This window comes from Zeus faber (assembly GCF_960531495.2).
Source record: "Zeus faber genome assembly, chromosome: 21".
Taxonomy (NCBI): domain Eukaryota; kingdom Metazoa; phylum Chordata; class Actinopteri; order Zeiformes; family Zeidae; genus Zeus; species Zeus faber.
The window spans coordinates 11,531,237-11,559,228 of record NC_137208.1 but is presented as its reverse complement, the minus strand read 5'-3'; the positions used below and the strand labels follow the sequence as shown (position 1 = coordinate 11,559,228).

The following is a 27,992-nucleotide window of genomic DNA, read 5'->3' as shown; positions in this document are numbered from 1 at the left end:
CGCCACATGTTTTTAGAACAGGGTTTAATGGTAAATATATACAAAAACAAAAAGACAAAAAGTTTTGCATTAAAAAAATAAGCAACTTTGTTTTCATGCATACGTGTTAGCGAAGGTACCTTTGGTTAAACACAGGATCAGTGACACCTGGACAAAGTGGTATTAATTCACAATATAAGTGCATCCATTCTGCATCGATGAAGGGCTTTGTTGCCACACAATTTACCTGAAGAATGGGGGCCATGTTTCCCTCCACATGACACAGGGTCAGCTCTAGTACAACATGTAAACAGACCAAGTCACCAGACGCTGCATTTCAGATTGCTCCATGAATCAGACATAAGAACTATTCATGAATATTATATTGACTATGTTGACAAAAGTGTAGTCAGAGAATCAAATCTAATTCAAGAACAAATAACGTCTAAAAAAATAAAATAAAAAATGAATTTTGTGGTTATCAAAACATTTCCACAGATACTTGTAACGATAATACTCGTCGTCCAATTCGTCCAATCTTCTAAATGCAAACACAGTGTTCTGAATGCAAAATACATTGGGAATATTGATGGAGCGTTGCACACAAAGTTTAAACATCTCTCGCTTCTTGTAATACTGGTCGACAAAAACAAAACAAAGCGTCCAACGGTGCTGGATATGTCTCATGGCTGGAAGCGACCCAGCTCATTGGGATGAAACGCAATACTTACAAGAGAATGCACACAAAAAAATGTATGCACTTATGGCTATTATTATTATTATTATTATTATCGAAAAAATTTAAACACACACGTGTTCTCTTATTGACCCTTCAGCGAACGTCAAGATAAAATCGAAAAAGGGCGGAAAGCAGATCTTTGTGCAAATTCATGCGGATGATACTGATGGAGATCGTAACAAAATATGTTGATTGATAAAAAATAAAATAAAATACACTCGATAAAATACACTTCTAGGAATGAAGCAGGGCCGGCCCTAGCCTTTTTGGAGCCCAGGGCGAGACCTGTAGAAGATGCCCCCCCCTTAGGCCCACACTGCTCACCTCACCACTCCAACTCCACCCAACCTGCCCTCTGCTGCTCCCAGGAGGAAATTTAGTTTCAGGGACCTTTATTCCTGCATTCTGGTGATTTTGTACACAAGTAAATAACAAAATAACAAGGCACAAAATACATAAAAAAAAAATAAAAATCTAGCTTTCCTCAAGTAAAGCAACAACAGCAACAACTTTACGCTGTATTTGACTTTTTTTTTTTTTTGTTCACCATTTTTAATTTTGATGACACATACCAATCAATTTTCCGCATTTTTTGGGGGTTTTGTTTTTGTCTGTATTTTAGTATTGTGATGCTGTGTGTATGTATGTATGTGTGTGGGGCTGTGTTGTGTAATTTGCATCAGTTCATCTTATTGGGGCGAGGTGATCATAAAAGAGGGTGATTGGCCGAGGTGATGAGAGGGCGGATTCTGGTTTGTCCTGTGCAGGGAGTATGCGGACGGAGAATAGCGAGGGAAAGGGATGTGGAGATGTTCACTTGGTGCTGATTGTATGGCACTGAGAAAAAACAGCCGGATGAAGAAAAAAAAACATTTCTATAAAAGGGTCACGGCCATTGTTGGTTGGGTGGTCGTTTCCGTCTGGACACCTCAGCCCCCAGGGTGGCTGTGAGCCACTCGGCAGAGAATACAACCGGGGTTCGCCTTCCAATGAAGCTATCGTCTGGGTCGCCTCCACTGAGTCCTGTCTAGTTAACGGTGCCAAACGCCACAATATTTAGCATCGTATCGGCCCCATCGTCAAGCAGCACACATGGAAACAACTGGTGCTGCCGATACAGTCCGCCCCTGGTTGAGATCTGAGCAGAGTGGCTGATGGCCAGTGGGCACATGACAGCTGGGCAAAACCAAAAACCCATATGGGGGCGGGATTTGTATTCCATATATTTTTACATTCTTCATATTTTGTATGCTTAAAAATAGAATTCAAATTAAAAATTTCTTCCATCGTTTTATTTTCTTCCATTTTTATTTGCTCTCCCCCCATGGATGATTGCCGCCCTAGGGGAAAGCCTATATGGCCGATGCTCAAAACTGGCCCTGGGATGATGAGAGGGCGGAGGTACGTCCAACTTTTGCTCTTTTTCTTTTTTTTCCTTCATGCTGACTGCTTCCGATTTTTTACTTTTGATGATGCTTTTTTTTATGTGAACACGTTTTGTATGAGCCCGAGATGAAAACATTTTTTTCTGTCATCCTGTTTTATGAGACAGTCCTTAAATACTCAGTTTCTTCTCACGCTCGTGGCTTGCTTTTTGCCGTTTTTCTTTTTTTCTTTTGTATTTATGATCAGAAATCCAGGTCCAGCATCTCGTTGTCCATGTTTTCCTCCTCCGTGAGTCTGCAGATCTCGTCGCCGGCCGGTTTCTTACTCTTGGTGACCAGCTTGAGCTTGGCCTCGTGGAGGATGACCTGCGTCAGATAGCGCTCCCTCTTGATCTGCTCTCTGACGGTTTCCGGGACATCCGGGATCATGTACGACAGTAAGAACTTGGTGAGGTAAACTATGTGCTGCCGAGAGGAGGAAGACATCAGAGCAGTTCAGAGACGCAAAACTACAGATGAGTCTGAATTATTTATATTATTTATTAATTTTTTTAATTTTACGATATTATTACTTCTATACAGGAGAACAGGCTTGAATTCCTCCACAGCGATGAGAAAGACTGATGTCAAGTGATAGGAAGTGTTTGGCTGCAGTCAGTGACACTAACAGGTGCTGCAACGCCTTATTAATATAATTTAAGGTGGTAATTATTTTTTTCACATCGGTGTTACGGGTGTTTTATCACAATTTTCATTACAAAAATGAAATATTAATAAAAAATCGCCTTTGCCATTTTACGGCACATGTTTTTCTGAACATACTGAAACCACTAATATAAAAAAATGGTATACAATGAAATGGATCTATTTTCAGAAGGATTACATTCTAAGTCCTTACATACCTCCACAACAATGATAAAAGCCAGTTTGGCAGCGATCACATGCCAGTACATCATTGTGTACTCGTATTGCCGGTGATGGCCGGGTGGATACCGGAAATCTCGATACCTAAAAAAGGTAAACAACAGCTGTTGCCTGGCAACAAAGAACAATCTGGAAAAACATCTGCAAAATGTAATTTCAGCTAAAAATCCAACTACAATTCAACTAAAACCATCAAACTAGGCTAGATTTTTTTATTGGCCAAAGGCATTATGCATATGATTAAGATCATTGTTTTTACTAACATGTAATTACATAAAAATCTGTTCCATTTTATGCAATTTAATTCATAATTGCTGAAAATAGCGGATGAAAGAAAGAGGCTTTTATTGTGAAATTAATTTCACAATAAAAGTATAGAAAACTATAGTGGTCATATTATGCTTATTTTGATATACAAATCTATAATATATAGATAATATAAAAATATAATATATAATAATTAATTATGTGAAAGATCTTCCATTTCAAAAGTACATTTATTTAATAAGAATTCACTGTTGATCTTTTTGTGTTATTACTGTATATGTATAGGATGACCTTTAAAAAATGGATAGAGGATAGTGTTAATTTTAAAAACAAAATTCTATTCAGTTCTTCGCTTCCCTGTGTTGCGTACCTGCAGGTGGTGATGCTGCTGAAGCGGTACGCTGTGTTGGGCTGACTCCTGTTGGAGAAGTCGTTGATGTCGAAAATGGACAGGGTGCTGTTGATGTATCCTTCCAAGGTGTGCTCCGGGTGTGTGCCGTACGGGAACATGGAGAAGGACCAGTAGTACACCAAGCGCGGGATCATGTCCGAGGTGAAGGCGATGATCATCGCCTGCGGAGGAACCAGGTAGCCAGGAGAATGTAAGGAGCTGGGAATAAAAGGCTAATGAAGCTTGCAAAAAGTCAAAAATCTGCTGCTGTTAATGAATGCTCACCAGGAGGGGCATAAAATTCTCATACTTCAGCTGCTTTTAAACTTCTCATTGTTTTCTTTTGTACATTTTTACTGCTGTGATGGACTTTACAAACAGACTCTCTGGTGAGAAAGGCGAGACAGCGTCTTTACCACCTCAGGCAGCTGAGGATATTCCGGGTCTCGGTGAGGATACTCAAGTCCTTCTACTCTGGAGCAGTGGAGAGCATCCTGACAGGCAACATCACTGCCTGCTTTGGGAGCTGTACTGCTCAGGACAGGCCGGCCCTGCAGAGGGTGGTGCGTTCAGCTGAACGTACCACTGGAACTACCCTCCCCCCCTTGCAGGACATATACACCAGGAGGTCTAGTAGCAGAGCCTGCAGGATCATGAAGGATCCTCATCACCCAACAACGGACTGTTCCAGCTGCTGCGGTCAGGCAAGCGCCTCCGCAGTCACACAGTGAGAACAGAGAGACTGAGACTGAGTTTTTTCCCGCAAGCCATAAGAACTGTTAACGCTGACCTCACCAGGGGTCCTCACTGCGCCACACACATAGGCTCCACTACCTTCTGAACTGTATATAGCATGCTGTACCGCATACTGTGTCACTGTTCTGGGTTGTTCGGTGTTACCGTATTGCTGCGCCGTACTGTTGTATACTTTGCTGTATTATCCCACAAACACTACCTCACTTTATTCACATTCCACTTTAATGCACATATCTGTATATACATAATTGCCTATCCCATATACATAAGTCCATCCCATATACGTAAGCCTATTCCCTTTATCTATTCCATTTAATTTAATTTAATTTTATTTTATTCTATATATTTTTATTTTATTCTACAAGTATTCGACTTACTGTATTACTTTTTAGGAATCAGTTAGTCGGTCTAGTAGAAAGAAATTTTCCTAGGACATATTGTGTGTTATCACCGGGAACGTTGCATTACACTGCATATTTGTATGAAAGTATGTATAAGTATGTGACAAATAAACCTCTTGAATCTTGATTGAGTAGCATGTGGAAATAACAGTAGCCTCATCCTTGTGATGAGTCACTTTTCAACTCGTTGGAACTTTCAACCGTGTGGAATGCAGAGAGAATATATTAAAAAATAATAATCTTCTTAAATAATAATAATATATTTCAGAAAATATATGCTGAATTTGAAACATTACATGTTGAAGTCCCTGGCTATAAAGTGTACGCTGTGGTTCGGTGAACACAAAAACGGACAACATATTTTCTGGAAGGATTTAAGGTCATGGAAAGTCACAAGTCACAAGTCTTAATTTCTTGGTTAAAGTAATCATTAACCATGGAGCTGCAGATTATCCTCTTGAATAACCTGCAATTCTACTCTTAAAGTTGCACATATTTTCTTTTAGACCTAAATTTTGACCTTTCACTGTTAAAGTGGTCTTAACAAGAAAAAACACTTCCTCAGAATGCCATGTACAGTCATCTGTTTTTCATACCCATACATCATCGGGAGGAAATGAGTCACTTACATTTGTTGCCACAGCCAGGATGGCCACGCCCTGCAGGATGGGCTGCCAGGCCCCGATGTCCTGGGCCTTCTCCGGGACCACGCGGCGGAACTGGGTGGTGATCTTCCACGCGTCCACCCGAATCTCAAACAGGTTGTTGACCAGAGCCAGGACTGGGGCCAGGGGGAAGGAGGCCACGAAGAGCGTGACAAACCCAAACTGGATCACTGTGGGACACGAGAAGACACAGCACTGGGTGTCAAGCTCAACATGGCCGTGTGTTACATACGTGCTCTGACATGCCTAGCATTCCTTTACTATGTAAATAAGCTCTAAATAACATGGACTCCAGTGCACATAGTGAGAAGAACACCTAATGTATACACACAAGCTGAAACACTTTTCTTTGGGCTGCTCCTGTTAGGAGTCGCCACAGCGGATCAAATGCCTCCAATACCTTCTGTTCTGCCGACCTCCTCCCTTACACCAACCGCCTGCATGTCCTCCCTCACCACATCCATAAACCTTCTCTTTGGCCTTCCTCTTTTCCTCTTGCCTGGCATCTCCATCCTCAGCATCCTTCTCCCAATGTAACTCTCATCTCTCCTACACACGTGTCCAAACCATCTCAATCTGGCCTCTCTCACCTCTCTCACCACCAAACTGTCCAACCTGAGCTGTCCCTTCTAATGTACTCATTCTTAATCCTGTCCATCCTTGACACTCCCAATGAAAATCTCAACATCCTCAATTCTGCCACCTCCAGTTCAGCCAGAGACAGACAGCCACCTGCCTTTTTGTCAGTGCCACCGCCGTGTATATTTTAATTATTTATATGTTCTTATTATAATTATTATATGAATTATATTTTTTATTATTATGAATTATTACGTATTTATTAATGTATCTAATAATTGTTTTTTCAAGATTTATTTAATTTGGTATTTATTAATTTCTGTATATATTGATTACTGCATTTTAACCGCTTGAATTAACCTTCTATATTTTTTGTTACCATATTTCCACATAAAGGATGCACAGCTTGTGGTCCTACATTTTTTATTTCATTATTTAAACAAATTGCTGAATCGATAAATTAAAAAACAAACAGCAGGCTCACCCATCTCCAGATACTCGTAGAACAGTCCTAGTTTTCCTATGGGCTGCAGTTCGTAATCCTGCTCCCAGCGAGGAACATTCTTCTCCTTGCCCGCGCGGGTGCAGTATCGGAAGATCAAATTCTTCACCCACCTAAGGAGGAATAACAGGTTTCCATCGGCCCGCGTTCTGAACTGCTGCTGTCATGGTTTCATCTTCCAAGCCAACAACCAAAAAAAAATGCACGACACCTGCACAAATCAACCAACATCACTAAGGTATTCTAACTATTGGCTTGGTTAAAATCTAGAGGAAGAAGGATCCTCCGTCCCTCCAAAGTGGTTATACACTCCAGGACTGCTTGGTGACGGAACGTCATTTGTTGATCTAAGATTTTGCTCATTTTTATGAACTTCTGCAACAAAACCCTCTCAATATTCCGAGTACGTACGGCACTAAGACCTCCTGGATGTTATTCCAGATGGCTTTTCCTCCCATGATGACAGTGAGCTGGGTGGTCAACTCGATCAGACAACCACCGGGGTCGCACTGCAACGTAAACCAGACAAGAAAAAGGTCAGAGCTGGAGCAGGGAGAGTAAGTCAATTGTTAAGAAAATGAATGGATCGATTTATGGCTACAAAGAGAGGATAGCAAAATAGATACAAAAAATAATAATAATAATCAAAATCAAATACATTTTTATTTTTAAAGTGATTTATAATGGTCAGGAACAATTTTAATTTAATTTAAAAATAGATAAAATTGATAAAAGAAAAGAAAATGGGGGCAGGAACTGGTTAATAAGTAATTGAAATCCAGGGTGTAGTGCTGTTTCTTGACCACAGGGGGTGCCAGCGCTTTCAGTCTGGGGGGGATGCTGATTTGTTTAACTTTGACGTAAAAACCAAGCAGATATTTTGTTATGCACAAGTCACCGTACCTCCTCGTTGCGGTACTTTCCGAGCCAGTAGACGGGGTTTCCGGGATAGCCGACCACTTTCCCCTTGGCAAAGGCGATGTAGAAGCAGGAGGAGTAGTAGTTGACAAACTGGAAGAGGAACATCTTCAGAGTCAGACTGTTCTCGTACTCCGTCTTGGTCCGGGGAAGCTCTGGTTTTTAAGTCACATAAACAGGGGATCATATTGTTGTTAGTACTTTCAAAAATAAACCCAACACAATTATCTTTTTAATTTAGGATAGACAGACAGACAGACAGACAGACAGACAGATCGACAGATAGACAGATAGACAGATAGACAGATAGACAGAGAAATGGGAAAGTAGAAAAAAATGGCAATATATGATACATAATAAACCTAAAATAAAACCAAAACAATAGACTTTCTGTATCAACAGTTTGAAATGTAAAAGCTGGAAATTTTTGCATGTATGCATCAATATATTTATATGTATTCCGTATCTGTAGAAGATAAAATGAGATAAGATGAGATACACAATATTAGTCCAGAGGGCAAACAACTTCCAAAACTGTAAAACTCCCAAACGAGTCTTGCATTTCTTACTAAATTACAACTGCGTAAGCGTGTGCCCACCAAAGTCTGTGATCCAGATGGCGACCCTCTCGTACAGGATGTTGAGCACCATGATGACCACGAAGCTGATGATGGAGGCCGTGACAGAGGTCGCCATCTGCGGCGTCACGTACTCCTTCAGCGGCTCCAGCTCCTTCAGGTCCTGGGAGCGGAGTTTGGCCGAGAAGGCGAAGAAGACGGCCAGGCGGTACACGATGATGGCCACCACGGACGCCAAGATCAACAGCACCTGAGGGGACGGTTCGAGACCACAAGGGCGGAAGACCCAAAACAGCCAGAAAAGAAGAGTGAAAAAATAGAAAAGAAGAGAGAGCGTCAAAAATGGCGGGGAAATGACAACTAGTAACCTGTGTATAAGGAAAAAGGCATAAAAGAACATCAAAAAATGTTGACATCAGAAATGTTAGCAGAGATCCAGCAAATCTCTTACCCAAAATAAGACCGTCCCTATTCCCAAGGATAATCGAATACACCGTCCACACTTTGTGTATGGAACCTTTTCTTTCACCTGGAACATCGCACAAGAATAATAAATAAAAAAAAAACAGTTAACGTGACTTTTGAAAAGACCTTAAAATCAAAGATTAAAAAAAAACAACAACTAAGAGATATTGCTGCTTTACTAATTGACAGTGGATAGTTATGATTTATATATATAAAACTTTTTTTTCTAAATAAAACAATACATACAGACATACCTAGAGCTAATCTTACTAAACAAAGTGAAGAAACTAAAGGAAAACACATAAAACTAATATTTTCCCGCCGTACCCGTGTGACGGGGTTTATCCTCTCGTGGATGCACTTGGCCTCGTACTCCGGACGCGGCTGCTCTTCCTGCTCCAGGAATTCCACCGTGTCCCACTGGTACTCCAGCTCTGCCTGGTAGCGCTTCCAGAACTCCAGGAACAAAGTGACTGAAACGGAAAAAAAATATCCTTTATTAGACTCAAAAAAATACAAATAAATATATATATATATATATATATATATATATATATATATATATATATACAGTAAAAATAGATTTATTGTAAGTATATATAACAATGAAATGGAGTCAAATAAAAACTCACCCCAGACTGACATAAAAACAGCAAACACCAGGGTACCAAAGTTATCAAATATGCAAAGTTTCTGGGAAGGAAAAAAAAATAAAACACACACAAGACATTTGCATCAACCTCATGCCGTTAATCACTATTTATACAAAAACTATTGAAAGCCGCTGCTCCAGTTGTACCTACCTAAAGTAGCGGGAGAAATATTTAACTATTCACAGCTTTCAACTGTGACACTTTGTGACATATTTAAAAACAAAAAACAACAAAAAAAAAAACGCTCACCTTTGAAGCTTCACACGTGCTGTTTAACCTCCAGTAGTTGCATTCCTTGTCACACTGCGGACACATCACGATGGCTCCCCCGATCTCAGGGTCACACACCTCTTTGCTGAACCAAGAAATGAAGTTACGGCGCAAGAAGTGAACAAGAGTCAAGGACAAAAAGAAGGACAACTCTCGGGTAACTGACCGAAGTATTTTTTAACTGCAAGAAAGTGAGAACTTTTATTTATTTAAAGCTATTTAAAGGTAGGTCTGAATACATTTTCTTTTCCAAATTCTGACATTTTTTTTCCCATTGATGGATCAATATTAATGTTATTTGCTCCTCTCGAAAATTGTAGATCCTTTTAACCAACACTAAAGTGCACGTTTATGCTCATTGGAATTAATCTTGGACTTCCAAAATTATTTTCCCTCAAACTTTCCAAGTGTAGCTTTAAGGACAAAAAATGTTTTCCACATTGAGCAAAAACATTCATTTCATCAAGGTCATAATCTAGATGACCCCACGGTTACTATCACACGCTCTTGCGACATTGTTTCTCCAACCATAAAAGGAATTGTACGGTAAAGTTGCAAGTAAACAATGGCATTATTTGCAGAATAGCAACTCATCCCAAATAATTAATATAATAATGTTTTATATATAAACAACACTTACATAGTCAAATAGTGAATACTTTTTAAATTCTTTATTGTACTTAAACGTTCCTGCTATCTAAACATTAGACCATGCTTCTCCCTCAGAATGGCTTTAATGTTGTTAAATAAATTTACACGTGCTTCTCTGTTTTCTATCTCTGGATGTGATCGAGTTGATCGAGGCAACTTTAGTTTCTCGTGTTTTGGGATGAAGTTCAAAGTGCAGCGTTGCGAGTTAATGTGTCTTTTTCCAGTCCCAACACTGCTCAAAGCCCACCCGATCTCCCAAAAAGTGTTCCAATTTATTAGAAAACCACAAAGCTGCAACCCCGCCCACCCTTACCCCTCTGTAGTATTAGAAGTTTTTTGAAACATTTGAAACATTTTTACTAAAATGATACCATTATGTCAATCGTGAGGATTTAACATACTTTTGCATTATATTAATGACATTAGCTGTCGTGATCGTACCTCCAAGTGCTTGTTTCCTGATTCCTGTATCCGTAAATGAAACAGCCCAGACCCACGATGGCGGCGAGTGCCAGCATCAAAGTGTAGAAACCCAGCCAGGCAAAATAAATGCCGATCTTTTCCCCATAATACTTCCTGTGGAAGAAAAGAAAGGAATCAACTGAAGTAAGAAGTCACTTTGAATGCCCTGGAGATCACCTGTTAAAAAGTGCAAGAAAGTGTACATGACAAAAACTTCAAGTTTCCACCATTTATAGCACAATTTTTAGTTTTAATTTAATAGGTTGAACACTGGTTGAAAGTTTAATAGGGTTCATTTGTTTCGCCAATCTAGTGGATTGTCTAAAAATATATTGAGAAAGCAATTGCAAACCTGTCCAACAAGGAACTGGGGGACTAGTACACAATGGCAACCTCTTATAGTGATCACGTCTGTCCGGGTGAAATTTATCACTACCAGCGGATGATAATTATAACTACATTTTTTTTTTTTTTTTCCGTGCAGATTACCATCTAATGGTATCAATGGCTCTATGGGGTGCAGTTTTTTTTGTTTTGTTCAGTTAGAAAAAGGAGGAAAATATATACACCTAAAATAAAAACACATTTATGTGTTTTTATTTTGAGAAACGGGGAAGCGCGACGGAGCGGAGATCGCTCCCTCTCCATTACGCATAAACGCCACTGCTCGACACCTGCCCGTTTTCTGAATTATCAGTCTGAAATACACTTTAAACTTAGAATAATTGTCCAACAGGATTTAAAGTGTTTAATAAAAATGTAAAATTGTAGCACTGGCAAGCCCTGGTGTAGCAGCACCACTGCAGACAGGTTACCATGAGGCAAAGTATCATGGGATTAAAGTAAAAAAAAATAAAAATAGAATTACTGTAGTAAAGAAAATACATTCCATATGTTGTCATGTATGAAAAAACCCAAAAGGAACGCTGTAAGCGGACTACTTGATTACTATAATCAAGTAATTAATTATCAATTAGGCAAATTATTTAAACAGCATTTGTATTGGAATGATTCTGTCCCAAGCTTCTTGATCCATATAAGTGGTTGATCAGTGTAACCGTGATCATTATAAGCGATTTCCACTGTAGTGCTACCATTTTTTTACACCAAAATTAGCGTGTATGCCCAGGTTTTTGGAATGTGGGTAAACCCGGGTGTCATGTTTCCGTCAGAGCTGATCGGATCAGCGTCCTTCGTCCCGGTACTGAAACCCGGGTGTAACCATTCCCATTAATAACAAATGCCAGACGTAAGCGGGCGTGAGCGGGTTTTTGGTGCAGTGGGAAAGGGGTACTGGCACTTGAGTGAACTATTCTAAACTCCTACCCTTGTGAAGTAAATAGGAAGTGAGGGAAACACCAAAGTCCCTTCACTCTTTGCTTGATGTTGACATCTAATGTACAAACAGTATTTGAGACCTTTGTTTTGTGACGTGACGCCCAGTTACCTTATAAGATCCAGTGGTTGCATTTTGTAGAAGCTTTTGGGATGCGCCCATTCCTCGTAGAGCAGCAGCCGCTCGTTGGGGCAGCCCTCCTCCTCCGACCGGACGTTGAATCTGCACTGAGTTGTAGAAACGAAGGGAAACAGATGTCCTGTGTGCGTCAGCTGATATAAGCAATTAAGTTACACGAGCTAGTGAGGCATGCGAAGAGCTCAGCGGTGTACAGCGGTTCATAAACAATTTTTGACAGAAACGTAAAATGCAAAATGAAAGCCGAACATGCTCTAAAAACAAGATCAAAGTAGATCGATCCACTGCTATGCTGATGACTGCCCGTTAGGATCATACGGCAGAAATCACGATACATGATTCAAACAGATTAGCGCACGTGCCTCACTTGTCATAAAGACTTCTCAGCGGTTAATAACACGGAAAGTTGAATTTTGGGCAGCTGTGAGAATGAGAGCGCGCAAACAGCCGGACTCACATCGTGCAGAGGATACGCAGCCTTGTACACTCCTCCGTCCAGCAGCTTGGTGATGCCAAACTTCTTGATCTTCCGTCGGGTTTCGTAAGGGGCTCGGCTCAGGATGTAATATGCCTGACGCAAACAAGAGACATTACAAAGATCACAATGACATTCCAAAGGCACCCTGCTGCACACAACCGCTCAAGGCGGGTCGACTTATTTGACGACGCGCTCTTCGAAAAAGCGATGGCGTCTACGGCACTGAAGGGAAAACGGACGGCAGAACTTGCCATCCTGCTCCTCATGGACTGCGTGAAGAACTTGTCCTTCTCCTTGACGTAGAAGTACTCCTCGTGGTCCTTCTCGAAGGGGGCGGTGAAGAACTCCGCCTCCTCCGTGATCATGTCCTTGCTGGGGTAGAAGAACTTGGTGACGCAGGAGAAGAAGCGCCAGGGCGAGGGCTGCAGGGAGAGGTCGTTGGGCTGGATGGGCAGCTTGATGTGCAGCACCTCGGCGTACGTGCACAGCTCGTCCCACGGCATGTGCACCTTGACGAACATCAGCTTGTCGTCGGTCACCTACCGGACGGGAGGAGGGGTGGGAAACAAATGTTCATTTTCAGTCGCAAGAAATGGGTGATAGACACCGCCATTCTTTCCGGTGTGTGTGTGTGTGTGTGTGTGTGTGTGTGTGTGTGCGTGTGTGCGTGTGTGTGGTTAAAGATAGTGCCGATAATGGAAGGGTAGGAATGGCCTTTGTTGCTTGTAATTCATTTATTTATGATGTTATCCCCACAAAATCACAACTAGTTAATTAAACTGAAATCTGCCATGACAACTGCCATCCGGAATGAATATTTTTGTTTAACAAAATGTTTGCTTTTTTTTTTACACAATGATTAGAGCTTTTACAAATTCAGGTTCAGGTTGCTTCAATTATACCCGTAGGTTGATTTAGTTTGCAGTTGAGAGGTTTGGCGTTCATCATAAACAGACATTTTAAACAACACATCGACAATAAACGTGATACAATGCTCTCAAATAGGCCCTGGCCTTTCCAGAAATGACCCGCGTTCAAAACGGCCCCCTTCACAGCCAAACCCAAAAGGAGATTTTAAAAGAGAGGCTTTTCGACTTTCTTCTTCCGCAGTTCAGCTGGACCTTGGTGTCACTCTGTGCCCCTGCTGGGCTACTTACTGATCTTGTGGCTTCCAGCTCCATCCCCATCTTCATCAGGCTGGCCTCAAAGTACTCTCGCCGTCGCTGGGGAGAAAACAGGAAATGGTTTCAAAGCTCACACACACACACACACACACACACACACACACACACACACACACACACACACACACACACCCCCCCCCGGCCCACTCCTCCCCCTCTCTGAACAGAGAGATGATTTAATTTCGGCACTGGGCGTGGGCCACTGGAGTCTGATGGATGACTAATCTCTGTGCTGAAGAGTAAGTAGACCGATCGTCGAGTGAGGTCCATGGATGGTCATTTTAATAAAGCGCAACAGCGTTTCTCATTGTAGAACTCAACGTAACTCCCATTTTGTTGTGCGCCTCCTTCGTACGTCCACAGAAAATTGTAGTCTTTGGAATGATAAACTGGAGAGGAAAGCCAAAGTAATACACCGCCAAGGATGGACCCTGAACACAGGCTGGAGTGCAGGTCCGACAAATAATTCCGACTTTTGGTTCCGCATCCAGACTTTTGACTTTCAGAAATTTGCTGTGTGTATTTTAACCTTCATTATTTACTTTGGGTTAAAATGCTGTTCAGATAAAAGGATGTTAAAACATTTCTACTGAAATTTTTGACAAGGAGTGGAATTATAGATAACAGCTTAACAGTTAGATAGATAAAGATATAGACTTTAATAATAGTTCTAAACAACCTCAGCATGGCTTTTGGCACAGTTGATATTAAAGTGGTTGAATGACTAAAATGTACTTGGAATCTAAGCTTGAGCTTTATTACTATAAATTATATGAATATCTACCAACTGTGGTATATTTGGAGAAGTGCTTTTTTAAACCATCTTCCTGACAATAAGTGACTGTTGATTGCACTTAATAGTGGTTGTCCTAAATGACTCCAATTAACCAGATAGAGTTTTTCTGCAAACTTCCACATAAAAAATGAACCAAAACTCTGCTTAGTAACGACAACTTCTGCCATTTGGAATTTGGCACAATTTTGGCCCAAATTTATGCGGGTTGGAATTTGGAATTAAACTGATTCATTACACATACATCACATTTTGATCACGATTACAGATGATGGTGTTCATGATGACGGGATAAATTATCCCTGCATAGTTAAGAGTGTCTGAAATGTCAAACACGCTTGGTGCTCATTAGTCTCATACAGTATATGTGTGTATGTATGTGACAAATAATCTCTTGAACTTGAACTTGAACAGTAGCAACAAGGGAAGCAGCTCTCGCAACGTCTGGCTCCAGGAGAACTAAGCCACGCTGTGGGATTAAAATGCAGGATTGCTAAATGCTCTATGGTCTTAAAGTCACTGTTGAAATAGCTATTAAGCTCTGAGTCACATTTCCAAACACTCCTACTATGTGAGTGGGCAAATAGAAAAACTATACATCAAGCTTACTTAACTGACAAACATGGCCGTGCATCATCAGACTTTTTGAGTATTAGCAAGGACCGAAAGATAAATCACAGAAATTTAGAAACTAAATGTGACTCTAAGGTCTTCCAATAAAAAGCCATTTTCCCTGTTGTCCCACCCATTGCTGTCACATAATGCCAATTTCGCTCAGTCCAGCCTATTACGCAGCCGTAGTTTTGGAAGTAGCTGCACAACGGAGTGGGAAAGCGTACATTCATAAGTGGATTCATAAGATATTTCTTGTTTAGTTACATTTATTTTGAGAAATACCAGTATGGCTGGAGGTAATCCAAAAACAACAACAAACGACGCATGTCGAAGCATGTACTGTATAAGCATAACATATGAAACCAGAGAGAATACCGTAACATCCAATAATGTATTCCTTCATTTTAAGCTTAAAAAAAAGGTTTGGAAATAGTGAAAGAACAGACTGAAATGTAACTGAGTATCCCAGATGTGAGTGGATCATCTTCATATCACATCTTCTTCTGAGGGGCAGATACAAGAAGCTGCTTTCAACCCATTACGGCTCTTTATCCTTCTCTCCCGGAAAGACACATGACAGTATTTTCCGTATTACTTCAACTGTCAAATATTGTGGTTCAATGATGAGTGAGTTTCCAAACCCATTCTCGGGATGTATGGTATTGTTTGGCATTATACCAGTAAAAAGCTACCTGCCCTTTTCGAATCCCTATTTCCAAACCACTTGAGGATCACACTTGCAGCCTTGCAGGTATCCACTTCCACGCTTCATAGATTTGAGCATTATATTTATCACCGGCTGGCCACAAGATTCAAGATTTTTTATTAGTCACATGAATACAGGTATGCAGTGAAATGAAAAATGGCAGTGCCTAGAGAGAATGTGTACATTTTTGTTGCAGCAAAAACAATAGAATTTCCAATTTAACAATGTAAAAAAAATGTAAAAGGTGTAAAACTAGAAATAGAAATGTGGACTGTATAAACAAAAACAAAATATTGCGTGCAAAATAGATAAAATCAAGGCACACAGGACACACCTGGCTGTGGTACTGTACGTTCAGTTCAGAAACTGAACTGAACGTGCACTGAACATACAATACTATATTAAGGGGTAACTTATGTTTGTCTCTAACTCCAGCTCAGCAATTAAGAGTGGAATCAGGAAAAGGAGTTTTTTTTCATATCCTGCTGGAACAATGGTTATTAAAGCAGTAGCACTCTGATAAACCCAGCAACCTTAAAAAAGCGGCAAAAAAAGAAGAAATATTTTCGCAAGATGCTTTCCGAGGCGGCTCCAACCTCTTATCAGTTACAGTGGAAAGTCAACACATTCCACTTGTATCTAATGGAATGTTTTCATCAGACATGAATATTTCACTATACTGAAAATATGGATTCTAGTAGAAGTTAAATAAATATACATATTTCTGTGCAGCGTATGTGTAGTATGAGTAAATATTAAGGATCCTAGGACTAGGCCTAAAGTAAACACAAAAAAGACCTCCCTTGGTAAACACGAAACTCAAGCTTCATTAGAAAGATGAAAGAAATATTGTTTCTTTATAGACGCCTTCATGGTTATCTGGGAATTCCTTTTGTGTTTCAGTTTGACCGAGCACAAATCAAAAGAAAAACCCAAATTTACGATCAAAAGGCCTACCTTCTTCCTCTGGAATGCGTGCCTCTTCTCAAAGTCCTTCTTGTCTTCGTCCTCATAGACCAGAACGAAGTCGATCCTCCTCACGCCGTCGTTGAAGAACAAGGAGTCGGGTTTGTCGTTGAACTCGGCCTGGGGACAAAAACGGGACTGGTCGGGTAAATCCTCGTCCTGGAACTCACACTCCTCTTCCTCCATGATGTTGTACATGATGTGTGAGCTCCGTCTCGCAAAGAGTCTGCGAGAGGCTGTGTTCTCTGAGTAAAGTGAGCGATGAGGGCAGTTTCAGCAAATATTACGTTACGCGCTCCCTCTTTGCAAACAGCATGTTTGGGTCGGAGACAAATTAAGTTGGCTGTCTGAAGGTTTACTTCGGAAAATCTCTCTCTTGACAAGTGGGGAAATACGATCGGTGTATATGAACTGGGAAAGTAAATATCCACCGATCAGCTACAACATTAAAACCACCACTAATAACCACTAATATTTACTAATATCCCCCACGTGCCGCAAAAACAGCTGTGACCCATCGAGGCATGGACTCCACAAGACCTCTGAAGGTGTGCTGTGGTATCTGGCACCAAGACGTTAGCAGCAGATCCTTTAAGTCGGGAAGTTGCAAGGTGGGGCCCCCATGGATCGGTCTTGTTGTTCCAGCACATCCCACGGATGCTCGATCCGATCGGACCCTAACCCCGCCCATCCACATGATGTAGAAGAAAATATGACTCATCAGACCAGGCCACCTTCTTCCATTGCTCCATGGTCCTGTTCTGATGCTCACGTGCCCATTGTAGGAGCTTTCGTCAGTGGACAGGGATCAGCATGGACACTCTGACCGGTCTGCAGCCACACAGCCCCATACACAGCAAGCTGTGATGCACTGTGTGTTCTGACACCTTTCTATCATTGCAGCATTAACTTTTTCAGCAATATTTGCGAATGATCTCTTCTGTGGGATCGGACCAGACGGGCTAGACGTCGCTCCCCACGTGCATCAATGAGCCCATGGGCGCCCATGACCCTGTTGCTGGTTCACCGGATGTCCTTCCTTGGACCACTCTTGGTAGGTACTAACCACTACACACCGGGAACACCCCACAAGACCTGCTGTTTTGAAGATGCTCTGACCCAGTTGTCTAGCCATCACAATTTGATCCTTGTCAAAGTGGCTCAAATCCTTACGCTTGCCCATTTTTCCTGCTTCCAACACATCAGCTTCAAGAACTGACTGTTCACTTGCTGCCTAATATATCCCACCTCTTGACAGGTGCCATTGGAACTAGAGGAGCAATGTTACTCACTTTACCTGTCGGTGGTTTTAATGTTGTGGCTGATTGGTGAAGGTAATTAAATTAACTTCAAACTTTTTGATAGTTTTAGAAGTTCTAGACTAAAACCAACCAATTGGGCTCACTCACCTGTTCTGCTTTGGCCATGGACGCTCCTTCCTGTATAGTTTCATACGTTGGTAAAAACTCCTGTGGGTAAACTGTAAAAAGACACAATGCAATGTGCAATTTTACTATTTACAGAGCATCAGCATCCTCTATACAGTCTGTGCTAAAAACCTAGATCATAGCAGGAAGATGTGTGGTTGTGATGCCATGCATAGTTCCGTGTAGAGTGAAGGCATTTGAAGACTGAAGACTTTGAAGAGTTTTAAAGAGTTTTAACATTTCTTTAATGTGAATAACAAGCAGCATTGCCCCATTCAATGCCAGTTTTACAATGTGAAACGCGAACATAAATCAGGGTGAGTACATGGATATTCAGGTATGTAATGGAAAAAAAAATACATATTAAAGAACATAAATCAAAATTACCGAACCCTGTGGGGGCCACAGACCCTAGTTTGGGAACCCAATGCATTCTCCCAGGATCATTGTTTCCCCCAAACGTCACCTATTAGGTGGCACAGTGCCACCACTACAAGGGAGTCTGGAAATGAGATATAGTTGTGTAACAAGTATTACTTCATATTTTACATAACAGCCGCAACATCATTTTGTCTGGCAAGTCCTCTTACTTCGGTGTAGTGAAGTAGGGAACGTAAGACAAACTAAGTAAAGGCAGATGCTGTTTTCCAAACAATGGCCACAGAAACACCCTGGAAAAGGGGCTGCTGTTACGCCCCTGTCTCAAGTGCTGCCTGCTGAACCCAAATGCAGAACACAACAGACGCTCAGGAGCAAAGGATCAAGGGTTTATTGCTAAAAACAGGCCGGGGTCAAAACCAGGAGATCGGTCCGTGCAGCTAACAATCCCAAAGGGGAAGGTGGAGGGGAAAGTCTAGTCTAATCCAGAAGGCGGTAACTCGGACCAGCGGGCAAGGATATTGCACAGCTGGGTGGAAGAGACTGGACAGACACCGCGAAAATGAACCGGACCGGGATAAAGACAGGCCGAACCAACGTCGACACTGTCACAATGCTATGATGTCACAGTGCAGACTGAGGGGAAAGCCGATTGGGAGGGGCAGAACTGTAGGGAAGACCAAATTTGAAATGGCAAGAGAAACAAACAGGATAAGTGAAAGAAAAACAAATGGCAACCCAACTTGTGACAGAACTATAACAAAACAAGGAAAAACAAGGAACAGACACTAATAACGAAACAGGGCAGAACCATGATAGCTGTGGTCTGTGCCAACGAGTCTGCCCACAAATCCTCTATTAAACAAATCGTAATGCACATTATAAATCTACCATCTACCAAGGAAAATTTACATTAAAAAAAATATCTGCACTCTGGCCCGCATGTGTGGAGAGGACTTAAAAGGCTGTCAATTATTTCATGTTGAACTTTTTATTTTTTTAACTGAGTCTGAAGTGAAACAGACCATTTTGGTGTGTTAATATACTTCAACACGTTTTTCCACGTTTTTTGGAAACTAGTTTCCACTCCTTGCAGCCGTTCTTCCGACTCCCTTTGCTCCCTAACAACAGTTGGGCAGCTCAAACAAATAAGGAGGGACAACATAGTGACCGACCAGAGTTGCTCGGTCCAAACGAATAGGAGCAACACTGAGAGCCTACAGCAGATGTTATAAAGGCGTGAGTAATCAGCCATGCAAAATGTTATTTATATAATTATTAGGTTGCAGTGAAGGTTCTCAGGATATACAGCGCATGTCTCTTGTCGCACCTCTGGTTCCTGGGGCAACTGAAGTTGTACGGCTTAAGGGCCGTGTTTTGAGCGTAAAATTAGGTCGCAAGGTTATTTTGATCTCACTAATTGGCAGGATAGCAGCAGTGAAAATTAATATTCTACCAAAAATGAACTACATATTTTCAATGACCCCAGTCCAACCAACAGTGAATTGAATTGAATTTAATCAACTAGCAACACGACAGAAAACAAAGACTGTGGAGGCCTAGCAGCCCCAAACTTTAGATACTACTATTTTGCTAACCATCTTCAATTTATAATTAAATGGTTACAACCAGGATTGATCAATATCTGATCTCCCACTCCTTACTGAATCTATAAAGAAACATAATTGCTTTAAAAACCCATTCATCGCAACGACTCTGTCAGCCTGGTGGTGATTCAACAATCTCAGTGGTTACTCTCCATCGCCAAACAAATTCCCTCCAATCGGGCACAACCCGAATTACTCATCTGAAATACATTTTTGAAAACAATTTTACAACAATCAATCTTACTCATATACGTAATTTTAAAAAATCCCCTTTCCAGAAGATACAAACTCTTATTAAAAACAGATGACACTTTATCTTTACCTACCATGGAATGGGAAAGAGACCTTGCTGTTTTCACCAATACCAACTTCTGGAAGCTTATTTGCAACGACACCTTTTCCACGACCCCCGCAATTCCAAAATGTCACTTATCCAGTATGAGATTTTGCACAAAGCTCCTATCACGGAACAGAAATGTTCAAAATGGGGTTCCTGGATGAAGACGTTTGTTCTCATTGTTCCCTTAATACCAGAGATGACTACTTTCATGCCATCTGGCTCTGCCCACCTATCCAACCATTGTGGACCAACATCACCCAGAAGCCATCGACCCTTCTGGGTCACAGTATTCCAGTCTCCCCGTCTGTATGTCTCCTCGGTGACCTCTCCTCAGTTGACCCACCACTCAAACGCCACCGACCCATTTTGATGACCTTAACAATCGCCAAGAAAATAATATTACTCAGTTGGAAAAACAAGAGATAATCTTACCACATCCCAATGGTTGCATCTATTAATAGAATACATCTCAATGGAAAAACTATTGGCAAACTCCAAAAACAAGGTTGATTCATGTCATGAAATATGGGTTACTTTTATCACTCACATAACTTCATCTCTCAATACTTGAGTCTTCATAAATCGGGGCTATGTCCTGGTGTTTCGGGGGATGTTGGGGCCCTAACAATATGTGTGTGTTTGTTTGGGGGGGTGGCCCGCCATGCCTGGGATGGTGGGATGTTCCGTCTGGTCTTGGGAACGGACCCGTCACCCGTTGTCACACCTGGCTGTCTGGGTTTTTTATTCTCTGGCGCACTCGTCACCGCAGGTGATGGCCGTCTGCCATCATCTGCTCTGTGGTCTGCATTTGGGCAGCGGGGGGCTGGTCAGGGGCCTGCTGGGGCCATGGCGGGCCATGGTGGGTCGCCACTTTGTGCCTGAGGCCACTCTGTGCCTGTGGCTGGTTTTATAGACATATCTTTTATAGATATAGCTCCATAATAGAGCTTCTAACTACCTTATAACTACCACATTGAAAACAAAAAAAGGAAACATTAAAATCCGGACCAATCTCCTCTCCCTGCTTCGTTGACGTGGATTTCAGCCACATCCGTCAGCTTCGCGCCTGATTAAAAAGGTACTGTTGCCGCCTGAACCTTCCGTATGCTGATAACGTTGCTGCATTTTGGGCTCGCAGAGGCCTTTTTGCGCGAGATGGCTGCCCCTTGAGTGGGCCTGGTGCAAAACCTTTATCACAACCTCGACCTTGCTCTGTGTTCCACCACAGGCTGATATAGTGTGGGCCTGGTTTCTCCTGACCTCACCTCCAGATGTAACATTCCCATTGCCATTACGCCCAGAGCATATATCTCCCCGCTCTCTGTCAATTGCCCTTCTGCTATTTCCTCTATCACTGCGATTTGCAATACCAGACCCCCCAGCTGCTTTTCTAGTAAGCCTCATAGGGGAGCAAATATGTGCAATTTACGTCCTATCTGCTGTATGCCCACCTCCTCTACCGCTGCTCTGCCGCTAAACAATTTTGCCCTCCTGAATGTGCGCTCTCTCAAATACGTTTTGTTTTTTTTCTAATAATTTGTGATTTTATTGTTTCTAATCATTTGGACTCTTTTATGATTACTGAGACTGGCTGCCACCAGGGGACACTGTTTCCATGACCGGGACCACGCCCCCTGACTTTACAAAATCTCACATTCCCAGGTCTGATGGAAGAGGGTGGGGGGGGTCGGTCTAGCTCTATTTTATAAATTAGGTTTTAAGGTTTTCCATCCTGTTACTTTTGGCGATTTTATTTCCTTTGAAAGGTTACGTTTCATAATCACTGGCCCCGCCCCCTTACTCTGTATCAATCTAATTTATAGACCTCCTAAATTTGTTGGTTTTATTTCTGAGTTTTCTGAGCTCCTGTCTATTGTTGTGCCCAAATATGACAGGGTGTGTTCATTCTTGGGGATTTTAATATTCATGTGTGCTGTGAAAATAGACCCATGGTCAAAGACTTTCAGAATCTCATTCACTCTTTTACTCTCACTCAGTCGGTGACTGGACTGACACATGAAAAGCGACACAGACTGGACCCTGTGCTGTCATCTTGTTGATGTGTTTGCGTCTGTGAAATTTGCGACACATGTATATCGGATCATTTGCCTGTTTTATTTACCGGTACTGTCCCCCCCGCCAGCGTTAAAACGTGTGCCCCTGCACGCCGCCTGCGAGTGATTTAACCCTTTAACAACATTGCAGTTTTCTAATATTTTCAAAGACTCGATGCTTTACACACTGGATGGCCTCTGTGATCTCAGTGAGGAGGAGCTTATCACCCGGTTTGACTCCATATGCACAGACATTTTTGGACACTGTTGCTCCTTTTAGGACCAAACACACTCAAAACACTTTCAGAGCCGTGGCTGAATGACACTACCCACACTCTCAGACGCGCACATAGACGAGCTGGGAGAAAGTGGAAAAAGGACAAGCTCCCTAGGAATTTTACGGCACTGGACATACACACTTGACCTGACGTATCAAACCTTGTCACGAATAAGTCATAGGCCTCAGGTTCTTTTCAATGCGTTCAATACGCTTATAAACCCATGTGACACCGCTCATATTATGCTGAAATACGTTTTGAACACTGTTGGGTCAAGCATTCATGTTTTGTTTAATACCTCTTACTTCAGGGTGTCTGGAAATCTGGACCCTTCTGTTCTCTCCAACTTCAGGCCAATTTCTCAGCAACCTATTCTGTCCAAAGCTCTGGAGAGAGTAGTTTATACTGAGTAACGAACATTTTCAGACAACCATGGCATTCATGAGACGTTGCAGTCTGGTTTTAAACCATGCCATAGCACTGAAACGGCTCTTTTAAGAGTTTTTAATGATCTAATCCTAACTGCTGATACAGTGAACTCTCCTATTCTGCCGCTTTTAGACCTGTCAGCTGCCTTTGACACTGTGGGTCATACCATCCTTTCATCACGTCTTGAGCACTCCGCTGGCATCAAAGGTACTGCCCTCAAATGGTTCCAGTCGTACCTGACAGATAGGAGTTTCTCGGTTCACTTACCTGTAGAGCCCCGCAAGGCTCCGTTTTGAGCCCCGCCCTCTTTTCATTGTATATGCTGCCCTTGGAGTCCGAAACACAGTATCTAATGTTAGTCTAATGACTGGAAAAAGAGAGCGTGATCATATGACTCCGGTATTGGCCTCCCTGCACTGGCTTCCGGTCTGTTTCAGGATTCGTTTTAAGATCGTATTGCTTGTTTATAAAGCAGCTAATGGGCTGGCACCACATTATCCAGCAGAACTCGTGCATCGTCATACTCCAGTTAGAACATTGAGGTCGACAAACCAGATGCTGTTGGATATTCCAAGATCTATGAAAAAGAACAGAGGTGACCGAACCATTGCAGTGGCTGCCCCTAAACAGCGGAATAGCTTACCTATTAACATAAGATCTGCACACAGCCTAGATGCTTATAAATCACTATTGAAAACCCATGTCTCCTCGTTGGCTTTTAATTCAAGTTGAACTCTACACCCTGACTTCATCTCCTGGTGTGCTACAATTATTTTACTATTCTTTTACTATTTTATTTCATGTCTATTGTTTTATTTAATTTTGTGTTTTATTTGTTTCTACATTATTTGCTTTTACATTATTTTTATACTTGGTATTTTAAGCCTGTTCAGCATGTTGGTCAACTGCTGTTGATTTAAAGGCGCTATATAAATAAACTTTGACTTGACTTGGTTGCTGTTGTGGGGGTGGGGGCGCAGTGCTGGAGGCGGCTGTCGGCCTTGCTCCCACTGCGTTCCTTCCCTGCGCCGGGTGCCGGCGGTGGGGGAGGGGCCACATCTGTAGCTGCAGGGCATGGTGCTCTGAGCATTCCTACATCGTGGAGTGTCCGTCCGCTGCTTTGAGGAGCTACAATATAATTCCGACCTCATACACAAGAACCGATTGGGAGAGGTCTCGTGCACTCACCGGTGGACGCGCACGCACGCACGCACGCATGCACGCACGCACATCTTTCTGATTAAATCCTTCTCCTTTTCTCCCTCCTGTACTGCCATAGCCATCACAGGGACCCACGTGCGCGGGTCAACTCGCAAAAATAGGCAATATACACATTTCCCATTGCCAAGAGAAATGGCATTCTTCTCTTTTTTCTTCTTTTCTTCTAGGTAAAACCTGGCAAAAAAATAATGGTTCATCACCCAGGAAGACTCTGTACCCTTTGTTCCTAAAAAAGAGCTGTTCAAAAAAAAAAATCGGATGGTTCGTATATCTATACTGGATCTGTGAAGGTGCGCACAACGGTCCTAAAGCGGGGAGGGAGACGCCGGGCAGCGGTGACACTCCTCCGGTTCGGGGACCGGCTTGGGGCAGTGCTGGAGTCTCTCGGAGCCCGGCGGGGGTTCTCCACTGTGCTCCCCACGAAGCGATCCCCAAACTCAAAAACATTTCATGGTCCCCCATGCGGGAAAAATACATACACTTCTGATTTGGATTTTGGATTCTAAATGGGATATGAAATGATCGAATGATACATGGATATTCCTGTCTATTATCGCGCCAACGTACAGAACGTCAATGCATGTTGCATTGTGCAGGTAAAGGGACCAAATTTAGCGGGCCGACCCAGGTGTCTTGTTTACATCAGAGACCTGTGTCTATTGCAGGGTCCTTTGACCCGGGACCGTTACCTTTCCCAATAATGACAGATGCCGAATGTTAGCCGGTGTTACCGGGTTTTTAGTGCAGTGTGAAAGGGGTATACGTTTATTTGTCTCACCCGTGGTGATTCTCCCTCTCTTGGACTAGTAATGATGATTAGTTGTTCATAGACCAAAACATGGAAAGAATATTCTCCAAAGAGGGGGATTGGTGGTTTTGTGTAACAAAAATCTGTGCTTTTGTCATCCTACAGGTCGTCCACAGGACAGAATTGTTGCAAGCAGTTCTTGATTATTTCATAAATAAATTAATAAATAATAATTGATTTGAATATATATATATATATTAATAAAGAGTTGCATTGCAGTTTGAGAAGTTGAACTCCACTTGCAGACTAACTCTGTTCTAGATGCAATTGCACACATATATTCTGTGTCGTATGCCAAGCATGCTGACAGCACAGGTAAAAAATATATATATTTTGAATTGTTATTATCTTGGTCTGGCACAGTTTTGACGTGATAGAAACACACTTGTTAAAGTCTGTGTGGGGGTGCTGAATAGTTGAGGAAAATGTGTGAGGCCCTACTCTATTTTTGAGGTTAGAGTGTCTATGCTCACCGATGAAACAAATGTAGGCTACATGGACCCATAATTCGATTTGTGTGTGGTGGGGACTCTGTGGTGGGGACTCTTTCACACCTGGTCCAACACAGCTTTATGCTAAATATGTCATAGTATTTGTTTGAAACAGCTTGAGGTAGAGCAACATGAAATCACAGCCTCAGGCCCATTCACAGTCACTACACTAAACTATAGCCAACTTCGCACCAAACAGCTCTGGGGACTCCCTGAGGAGAACTGGGAACTGGGGATGTCCCCTGAGAACTAAATACCTTCAAGGGCTTTTTTTCTGTTTGTAGTCACACCGGCAGTAGGAACTCCGAACTGACGTCAGCCACCAGGGTTTCAGCACGTGTTCTGTGTTGTATTTGCTCTATAACTTTCACTGATTTCACCTTAACTGTCAGGTGTCACCTTAACTGTCCTCTAAAATCTGCTTCTGAACAAATCTGAGGCGAGAAATAAGCAATCCAGTTGCTGCATCTTCACTCATATTAGATCCACAAGAGGTCATTTAAAAGTTTGTTCCGACTTCCATAAGGCACAGGCTGGCTTCAGGACATCGCACAGGGATTTTTTTGTTTCATTCAATTAACGTCGGAAAACAAAATACATCAAATAAATACATCTACAATAAAAAATACAACTTTTTTTCTTTCTTTCTTTACTACTACCTCTGAGTGTACTTGGGTTGGTCCCCGCCCAGAGCGATGCGACTCGACCAGGCAGACTGTCCTCGGTCCGAGGGACCATGGTCTTACTTCTGGACCAATCGTTATAGAAGGTTCCTCTTGTGCCGGTTGGTCCCTGACTTGGAGTAGGAGCTAAAAAAAAAAGTCCCTCAAAATGGCAATCTACGAACTACGATCGTTCCTAGCGCCTGCAGTGCCGACACAAAAAAGGGACGGTTCCTGCGATGCGAAAACGCCTCACATGAAAAAGTGAAAGCTTATTTAAGGTTTACTACACCCGTGTTACAGGCTGCAATAAAGCAATTGTAAATAATTCATTGTGATTGGACTATTCCGACAGCATCAGACTTAAGAATCATTTAAGACTTTCAAGTTAGTTTTACAATGTGAAATGCAAAACCTGACCCAGCAGCTTTGACTCGTCCCATACTTTGTTAATCAGTTGTACAATCAGTTGTTTTTCCTATTCCTTATTAACCCTCACCGTTCCGCTTTTACCATAGTTCATTTACCAAAGCACTCTCACACTGTGACACATTCAACTGTAGAATTTAGAGAAACCCAACCCCCCAAAAGTCGCCAATAAAGTAGTGTAAAAAAAAAAAAAAAAGTTAATCACTGCATAAAATAATTACACTATGTTACAGGATACCAATTTAGAGTTTATTGTGGAAGGCAAATTGCAGTGTGTTCTTGTTTTTACACTCACAGTGTATTGAATTTCTCGTCCAATTTACACCCCTTTCTTGTCATCTATTTAGTTTAAACACAAGTAACGATCTGCTGCAAAGCAAGGAGCCCGTGTGTTGCTGTGAAGCCACATCTCTGGTTATGAGTCATTCGGGATTAATTTTGGAATAATTTACAAACAAACAAACAAAGTGACATAACAAACAGCAAGCACCGCCATCCCTTTCAGGGGCGTTTGCTTTCACGACGGTGGGCCACAAAAAACAGTCCAGTTTAGTGGCATAGAGGGAGTCCGTATTGAGCGCGACACTTGAAACTAAAAACTATACAACAACAACAACAACAACAACAAACAAACAACAACAACAACAACAACAACAACGCACCAAAGATTAAAAAAAACAAACGTGTGTTTTCATTTTAACCGACATCTGGTTCGGCTCGGAACAGCCCTCAGGCGACAAACACGGCTCCCACCCACGCTTCAAGCACATGCAATAACTAAAGTAAGAAAGAGAGGTAAAGAAAGAAAGAGGGAAAGAAAGAAAGAAAACTTTCATAAAAGTCGGGACTGCGCTCTCACCAACTTCTTCCTCGATCATCCCCAGCTCCGCCGCCTCGGACGCGGATACGGAGTCCATCTCCAGGATGTCGTTTTCGTTGTCGCTCATCTTCGGGTCCGGTCCTCGGCTGAGTTTCGCGCGGAGAGCGTGGCCGGCACCACACGACAACAGTCCGCGGCGAAGCGGGCGAGGAAGGGCATCACCCGGGGCCGACGGGCACTCCTACTC

The 27,992-nt window shown here is 42.1% G+C and overlaps 1 protein-coding gene across 1 annotated transcript; it reads right to left on the bottom strand.

The window, feature by feature from the left end:
- Positions 1 to 7: 7 nt before the first annotated feature.
- On the bottom strand, positions 8 to 27,984 carry ano6 (anoctamin 6). The gene is made up of 20 exons (XM_080022214.1): positions 27,785 to 27,984; positions 18,211 to 18,281; positions 16,793 to 16,921; positions 13,695 to 13,760; positions 12,789 to 13,076; positions 12,517 to 12,630; positions 12,033 to 12,148; positions 10,565 to 10,699; positions 9,452 to 9,557; positions 9,182 to 9,242; positions 8,877 to 9,022; positions 8,536 to 8,613; positions 8,106 to 8,334; positions 7,492 to 7,661; positions 7,000 to 7,097; positions 6,571 to 6,701; positions 5,472 to 5,677; positions 3,665 to 3,867; positions 3,006 to 3,111; positions 8 to 2,568 (listed from the first exon to the last, which is right to left on the bottom strand). The coding sequence occupies exons 1-20, from the start codon at positions 27,870 to 27,872 to the stop codon at positions 2,347 to 2,349; spliced, it is 2,763 nt and encodes a 920-aa protein (XP_079878340.1). The 5' UTR covers positions 27,873 to 27,984; the 3' UTR covers positions 8 to 2,346.
- Between the last annotated feature and the right edge of the window lie 8 nt (positions 27,985 to 27,992).

Bases quoted from the DNA above. Each gene is read 5' to 3' on its own strand.
- ano6 (XM_080022214.1), bottom strand. From the start codon at position 27,872: ATGAGCGACAACGAAAACGACATCCTGGAGATGGACTCCGTATCCGCG. The intron at 7,662-8,105 runs GTGGGCACACGC...CTTAAAAACCAG, and splicing joins CATCTGGATCACAGACTTTG to AGCTTCCCCGGACCAAGACG. The intron at 6,702-6,999 runs GTACGTACTCGG...ATTCCTCCTTAG, and splicing joins ATCCAGGAGGTCTTAGTGCC to GTGGGTGAAGAATTTGATCT.